Here is an 8,726-nt window from a genome sequence, read left to right as displayed (position 1 = left end):
AACTTCACCGGTCTTACAAATATCAATAACTGTAGGAAACTAATATTTGATATTATTTTAATATTCAAATATTAATATACAATAATAATGGTTAGATAATAGGTTTACTATAAATCATACTTTTCATATATATATATGAATCTGTATTCTTGATTTACTTAACAAAATAATAACAATAATAATTAAAATTACTTAATCATAATAATTTCCATATTAATATAAAATCAATTAAATATGTATTTTTATACTTGATTTAATATCTAATATTTTCTAGAAAATTAGACAGCACAACGGCTATAAAGTGGACAATTCCAAAATCAAAACCTGTATAAAAAATATATATAATCCCAGACAGCCAGTAAATTACAGAAAATATTCCATATATCAATAATATATAATTATATACCATAAATACACATAATAACAATTACTCTAATCAATCACAATTAAATCACAATATATAGGTTAAAGAAATTATACCAAAATGATCGGGTTCCACAATAAGTCAAACGATGATTTTCTGAGACTCAAAACGTACTTCGGAACCTCGAACACTAAGTTTCGACCGTCGGTCTACGGTGGATCGCGGTGGCTCGTGGTGGGCCCACCACCCAACTATGGTAGATGTAGGAACAAGTTATTGGGTTTTGAAGCCCACAACACGAGGAACACGATGGTGGTGACGGATCGGCAAACGGATGCCCGAGGTGGCCGAATCGCAACTTTGAAGTCGCGGGGTGGCCGAACTTAAATCGAGTGGTTGAGGCGTTTAATCGGCGAGTGAGCTCTAGATTCCCGCGTGGGTCGATAGTTCGGAGGCCTCTGAATCCAACGGTCCGGCGCGTGGCTAAAAATGGTGGCCGGAAAGTACTCCTGCGTCGTCGGCAACAGTAATACGCAGAGGAGAGAGAGAGAGAGAGAGAGAGAGAGAGGGAAAGAGTTTCTGAGGAGAGAGAGAGAGAGGGGCTCGGGTAAAATGAAAGGCTGAAGCCTTTTATTTTATTTTTATTTTATTTATTTATTTATTTATTTTTAAAAATTATACTTGGACCCAAAATACTAAAATTCTTTTCAAATAAGCCCTTTAGCCAAACTTTCTTAATTTTATAAAAATCCCCAATTAAAATTATATGACATTTGGGTCCAATACTTGACTACTCAAGTTTCTCTTTCTTTAATCTCATTAAAAACATAAAATCATATTTTAAACACTATTTTTCCATTACTATTTCTTAAATTTGTAAAGTTGTACATTTTATGTATTAAAACTTTGATTTATAATAAATAAATGTATTATGAAAATGTTGGATATTACAATTGCCACCTGAAGTGGACACCATTTTGCAGCAAAATCAGGACATTATGCTAGAAAATCAGAACCTAAAGAAGTATACGACTAAACTTGAGAGTCGTCAACGGCGTCAAGATCTCCTGCTCAGTGCTTTGTTGAAGCAGGTTGGTCAATTGGCTCCTGGTTTTACTGTTGACTTACCAGACCAGGATTCGGACAAGGACGATGATGCTGACGGGGGCGGGAATGATGAGGCGGCCAGTACTCATTTGTAGAACTTTTTTTCTATTTATTTAAAATTTAATTTATGAGACATTTATTTTACTAAATTACTTTTATATTTTCATGTTTGGTGGAGACAATAAATATTAATAGTTGTAATTTTTTATTTATTTATTTATAAAATTTTAATTTTAATTTTATTTCTAATTAAATAATATTACTAAAAAATTAAATAATTATTAATATATTAAAATTGAAAATTATTAATTAATATTAATATATTGAAAATAATATTAATAATTTAATAAAAATTATTATTTTAAAAATACTTTTACCGGCGCAAAATTACGTCGGCAAAAAGTTTCAATCTTACCTTCACATATACACTTTTACCGGCGCAAAAATGCGCCACTAAAAAATTAAACTATTGCCGGCGCATTATTGCGCCGCTAAAAGTGTTTTCCATAATATCGTGACAGATTTTTTTACCGGCGCATCCATATTTTCACCGACGTATTTTTTCGTCGCCAAAAAAGGCCATTGCCGGCGCATTATATTTGCGTCGGAAAAAGTGACATTAGCGACGGAGATACGACGCGATTCTTTGCCGGCGCAAAATTGCGTCGGCAAAAATTCCATGGTTTTTGCCGGCGCAAAACCATACTTTTGCCCGCGTAAATTTACGCCGGCAAAAGTCTCCTTTTTTGTAGTGTCAAGTTCTCTCCCAAATTTATCAAAGTTTTCAACAATGAACTACTCTGACTGAACAATTGCATTAAAAAAATACTTGTCTATATTCAACGTTTCTCATGCTTATTTACCACTTGTATTTGTAAGTTTATTATTTGTATATATACAATATTTTTATCATTACTACGTATCACGATGATGAACACAAATACGTACTACAGTGGAATAAGTCAGTCACTGAGTCTTTATTATTTATTTTTAACAACTTGGTACGTAGTACTATATATATATATATATATATATATATGGCTAATTGAGAGGCATAAATATATAAATATATAAAAGAGAAAAAAAATGGAAGTAAGAAAGTGGTATTATTATTTCTCAGTAACAGTAGTACTGCTGCAATGGATATCGATTTCTCTACTCGCGTCGTCGACTACGGCAACCACGACGAGCAATTGCAGTAGAAAATGCGGTGATGTGGAGGTCCCATACCCCTTCGGAATCGACGACAAAGATTGCGCCATGAGTAAAGATGACGATGTGTACTTCTTGCTCAGATGCAACCGCACCAGCAATGGTGGTTCTCCTCCGAAACTAATCTACGGAAGAAACATCGAGGTTCGCAACATCGATGTCGAGAACGCCACCATGAGCGTTATCATAGACAACTCCTACGACTGTTATTACCAGAACGGCACTTCCTATGCCTATTTCGGCCAAAACATAACGTTGAGTAGTTCCTTTACGTTCTCGGCCACCGAGAACAAGCTCATGGCCTTCGGCTGCGACACGCTGGCCTACATGACCGACTATGGAAACAATTTCGGCAGTGGCTGCGTCTCGATTTGCAGTAAGGAAGTGAACATGTCTGCCGAAACCTCGTGCTCGGGGTTAGGCTGCTGCCAGACCTCTATTCCCAAGCATCTCCAGACTCTGCTCATACAACTCCTCAGCTTCAACAACCACTCCGATGTTTACCCTTTCAACCCTTGCGGGTATGCGTTCTTGGCGGACCAGAGGAGTTTCGACATCTCCAAAATGCACCTCGGTTTTTGGCCGAGTGCTGTAGAGAATTCTAGCGTTTTGCTGGATTGGGTTGTGGGAAACCAGTTGTGTGAGGAGGCTAAATTGAATTCATCTTCGTATGTTTGTGGCCAGAATACTGATTGTTACGACTCCGACACTGGTCGTGCATATCGTTGCCGGTGTTCCAAGGGATTTAAGGGAAATCCTTTTCTCAGACAAGGCTGCGAAGGTATTATATTTATTTATTTATATTAAATTATAATAAATGAGATCAATTTTAAATTATATAGCTTTAAATGACCTTATATAGCTAATTATGTGAGAAATACTAGGGGCACTCTCACAGGTGCCCAACACAATCTCATGAAGATAGCTTATTGTTATTGGTATAATCCAACATCAGATCTCAAACATTTGAATTTAATAAGTATTATGAGGTATGATTAACCAACTATAAAGTATCATCTTATGTGTTATTAGATACCTTAATGTGTCAAATAACAACATTATGTTGAGAATTGTTAAATAGCATTGGTGGTCTCCAACACCCCACCTGATGGTGTCATATATGCATTATCGGGTCTTATTTATTTTGATTTAATAAGTAATATGAAAATCGTCAACCACTTATAAGGCGTCACCACCTCATGTGGCATTGGGCATCTTATAATGTCCAATAACAATGCTCTATAGCATTGGGCTGTTGTTATTTATTTATTTTCTTTAGTATTTTGATTGATTCTATATCAAATGCTCCTTAGAATTAATATATTATATATATGCTTAATTAATTGGTAATTAATATTTTTAAATGAATTGATGTTTCCTAAAGCTTCATTAAAGTATTGAACTATATAATATCATGCTGCTAAATTGAATAGTAAAGAGTTAAATTATTTATATTTTTATAAATGAATGTTTGACATTTATAATATTTATTTGTTATATATATACACATATATATATATACTAGATACAAATGTGCAGTATGCACGTTTGTTTAGTTTTATTTATAGAATTTATTAATTATTTTTATTATATTTATATTAATGTCATATAAATTTCAAAAAAATATTATATTTTAATTAAATAATTTATTTATTTTTATTTAAGTTTACGTTTGTTTTAATTTTTGAATTTAGGAGTAACAACAAGAGATTATATATTATATATTTAATATAATATTAAATATTATAAGTGAATTTTAAATTTAAGTTTCTTGCTAGTTTTTAAAAAAAAGTAATTTATTACTAATTGTCAGTAGATTATATTATATGTTTAATATGTTATTATTCTAATAAGTGATTTTAAGTTTAATTAAATTTTATTTAAGTTATAGAACGTATGATTTTATTATTTTTAAATAATTTTCATTGTAAAATATCTTTAAAATATCATATTTTAATTTGTTTAATTATTTATTATTTTAAAATAATTATCATGGTAAAATATCTCAAAAATATCATCTTTTAATTTATTTAATTATTTATTATTTTTAAATAATTATTATTGTAATATATCTCAAAAATATCTTTTTTTAATTTTTTATTTTATTTTATTTAAGTTTAAGAGTTTACAAATTACCGTTAAATATGAGAATATTCTGTTAAATATAAGAATATTCCGTTAAAGTTAACATTAAAAAATAAAAAACCGTTAAAACTAAGAATTTCCGTTATCTACACACTTATTATTATATAGAAGAGATATATATACTAGGTGAAAATAATTTGCAATTTGTTTTATTTGTAAGACCCCATTAAAGTTAAATGAAAAAAAAAATCGTTAAACCATTTTTTATATATAAAAGATATACTTATTATTTGTTAACTTAGATTGAGTAAATAGTCATTATTTTTATTATTTGATGGTGGTAGACATAAATGAGTGTTTAGAGCCAGAGAAGTACAAATGCAGCGGAGAATGCAAAAACATAGATGGAGATTACGAATGCAAATGCCCACTTGGGATGCATGGCAATGGTAAAGATGAAAACTGTCAAGGATTCGGCATTACCACAATTGCCACAGGTACAAATTCAACAAATACATTATAATAATATTATTATAAAAATTACATATATATATATATGATTTTTTTGGTAGGGCATAAAAAAAGAGGCGCATTGGTGTACATCTTTTGTGTTCTCCTATCGCGAACAGTGTTCAACGTGATTTTTTTTATGACTGTGTTTACTTTAGTTAGTTAGAACATCCTGTAAATTTTTATATTTTATAATGCTGAAAAGTAATATTCAAACAGGTAGTTGCACGTATGACTATAATTTTTTTTATACACGTGGAAAACAATTTGTTTGAACCTAGTTTTCGGCACTATAAATTATTCAGAATTTTCTTAAAATTTACAAGATACTTTAAATAACTACAATATATAAGACAAAATTCGTGTTAAAAACTATTTAGGGTAGGAAAACACAAAAGAGGTGCACAACTTGTACCATAGAAACACTATATATGTGAATGTATATATGGGGCTATTATAATGGGGTTTGTATTTTGTACCTATCGGTATGAACTTTTTTTGTTTTCGACAAATAGATAAGTTGTAACCCCAATTTTTTATATGGCGGTGCACATTGTAGTTATAGGGGACCTTCCACAGATTTTCAAGAAATTCTAAATAGTTTAAGGTGCCAAAATTATTCTTATTTTTCTTTCTTAAATAAATTATTTTTATTTTTTTGGACCGTAATTCGTCTCATTATTTGTTTAAACCCTATATTTTATAAAATATTTCAAATAGATTCTTAAATTCAATTTTGATGAAGAAACAATTGAATATGATAATATAATTGTTAGACAGAATGATTGTAGTTTTGTTTTGAATTGTTTGTTTGATGAATTATTTGTGATTTTAATTCAAAAAACTCTAACCATAAAATTGGGTTTAAAGGTAATTTGGACCATTTTACAAAATATTGTGTCTAAAAATAATTTATCAAAACATAAAATCATAATATGACAAAAGAAAAAGTCTAAAAAAAAGTATAAACTCTTAAATATATATATCATATCATACTAATATACTAAACCACTATAAATTCTTATTGAAAATTAGTATGACCTATGCATAAAATTCCATATAAGTCCTTTTTGCCACTTTATTATTTTCCGAGAGCAATTTTCTTTCCTCAAAAGTAACTCTTACTTATATATTCATAATTTAGATAACAATTGTATATTTTTTAAATATTTATTTTTGTAAACTAGATTTTTTAACAAGGCAGCACATACACTAGTTTATACATATATGGGCCTATAATAACACAAAAGTCCCTTCACCTTATTGATTATATATTAACTCAATATAAAGAATAAATAAATAAAGTCAATACTTATAGTCTCAATTAATTATTGTTGCAAATTTACTTATTGATTGACCTATATTAAAATTTTATCAAGAAGTCAACCATATACAGTAATAATTATATGATTTATTAAATAATTGCTTCACTAGTCTAGACACTTATTAACACATTTTGTTTAGACAGTTCTTTTTTATTATTGGGAATATGCGACAAAAGTGTAAAAATATTCTTTTGTGTGATTTTAATTGATTGTACAGTTGTTGGAGCAAGCATTTTTCTGGTGATTATAGGTCTACTCCTTTTCCATGACTATAAGAGAAGAAAAAGAGAGAAAATCTTCATACAAAACGGTGGTTTGGTGTTAAAGAACCAAAGAATAAGAATCTTTAGCAAAGCAGAGTTAGCTAAGTCAACCAATAACTATAACCAATCTAATTTGCTTGGCCAAGGTGGTTTTGCTTCAGTTTACAAAGGAGTATTATCAATTCAAATAGAAGATGAAGCCAGTAGTTCTACTGCTAATACCACTCAACAGATTGCCGTGAAGAAACCGAAATTCGATAAGGACGATCATGACAAGACCATACAAATCAACCACCAACAATTCCATGAAGAAATCGCCATTGTTTCCCAAGTCAACCACAAGAATGTGGTCAAACTCTTAGGCTTATGTCTCGAGACCAAAATCCCACTTCTCGTTTATGAGTTGGTACCAAACGGAACCCTCTCTCAACACATCCACACCAAGAGATCATCTTCATCATCACCATCATCATCAGCCATGTTAAGGCCATGGAAAACTCGATTAAGAATCGCTACAGAAACTGCTCAGGCCATTGACTATTTACACTCTCTGGCTCACCCTCCAATCATTCATCGAGACATTAAGTCGACCAACATTCTCTTAGACGGAAACTACACTGCCAAAGTGTCTGATTTCGGTGCCTCGGTTTTGATACCTCCGGGCCAAACTGGTATAGCCACGACAGTTCAAGGGACACTCGGTTACTTGGATCCAGAGTACTTGACCACTGGCACATTGACTACGAAGAGCGATGTTTACAGCTTTGGTGTCCTGTTGGTGGAGCTAATAACAGGAGAAAAGCCGATCTCAAATGGGGTTAGGAGTGGAGCCAGAAGTAATATTATTCAGTTCTTTGTTTGGACAGTAAGAGAGAATTATAATAAGGGTGAGAGGTACGTGGAGAAGATAGTGGATCCTAAGATTGTTTACGATGAGGAGCACGAGAGGGAAATAGAGTTAGTTGCTGAGCTCGCAATGAAGTGTTTGGAAGGAGATGGTGGTCGAAGGCCGTCGATGAAAGAAGTGGCAGATGAGCTTGAGCTTGTTGGGTTTAACAAGCTTAAACAGCAAAGTAGTAATAAGTACTGTAAGTCTGGAAAGAATAGTAGCGAGGAGACAAAGCGATTACTGTTGGATCATGATGATCGGTCATCACGTAGTTCCAGCACTGCTGCTCATGAACCGGTCGAGTATACTACATTTGATGTGTTGGGATATGATGCGGAGACTTCATCATTTTCCATAAACTAAAACTATATATATATATATATATATTATATTATACGAACAAATACAAATACAAGATGCATGCATGTTATTTACCTAATAATACATAGAATTAGTTATTATTGCTATATTATAAGTTAGAGAATTGCTAGGGTGGACTGGGCGTCCAATAGCACAAGTAGTTAATACTATTATTGGTGCAATTTAATATGAGTTACACTTATTTGAATTTAATAAGTGTTATGATCAATATTACTAATACTATTATTGGTGCAATTTAATATGAGTTACACTTATTTGAATTTAATAAGTGTTATGATCAATATTACTAATAAGCAATTATAGAGTATCAATTTATGTGGTGTTGGATACCTTAAGATATCAAATAACAATACTATACTTATGAGTTATTTACCTAATAAAAGATAGAATTAGTTTGACAGAACTTTCAAAGCTATTTCACAGTCTAAAAGTTATTTTTGTAAGTGTGTGGGTATAAACTTTTAAAAGTTATTTATTATATATTTAAACGTTATTTGTGATAAAGTAAATTTCTACCTACTTTCTAAAGATTTCGTTATTTGAAAAAAAGTATATAATATAGTTTCAATGAAACTTTACAATTCTTATTT

General features: G+C 31.1%; 1 protein-coding gene across 1 annotated transcript; it reads left to right on the top strand.

The window, feature by feature from the left end:
- The first annotated feature begins 2,641 nt into the window (after positions 1-2,641).
- Positions 2,642-8,118, top strand: LOC133799398 (wall-associated receptor kinase 2-like). The gene is made up of 3 exons (XM_062237419.1): positions 2,642-3,464; positions 5,113-5,265; positions 6,821-8,118. Exons 1-3 carry the CDS (start codon positions 2,732-2,734, stop codon positions 8,116-8,118), a joined length of 2,184 nt encoding a protein of 727 aa, XP_062093403.1. The 5' UTR covers positions 2,642-2,731.
- Positions 8,119-8,726: the final 608 nt, after the last annotated feature.

Source organism: Humulus lupulus, chromosome 9 (assembly GCF_963169125.1).
Source record: "Humulus lupulus chromosome 9, drHumLupu1.1, whole genome shotgun sequence".
Classification (NCBI taxonomy): Eukaryota; Viridiplantae; Streptophyta; class Magnoliopsida; order Rosales; family Cannabaceae; genus Humulus; species Humulus lupulus.
Note: the sequence above shows the minus strand (reverse complement) of the source record. Positions and strands in the feature narration are given on the sequence as shown.

Excerpts from the sequence above, each read along its gene's own strand:
- LOC133799398 (XM_062237419.1), top strand. The coding sequence starts at position 2,732 with ATGAGTAAAGATGACGATGTGTACTTCTTGCTCAGATGCAACCGCACC. Across the intron at positions 3,465-5,112 it reads TCTCAGACAAGGCTGCGAAG|ACATAAATGAGTGTTTAGAG; the intron begins GTATTATATTTA and ends TGATGGTGGTAG. Across the intron at positions 5,266-6,820 it reads CATTACCACAATTGCCACAG|TTGTTGGAGCAAGCATTTTT; the intron begins GTACAAATTCAA and ends TTGATTGTACAG.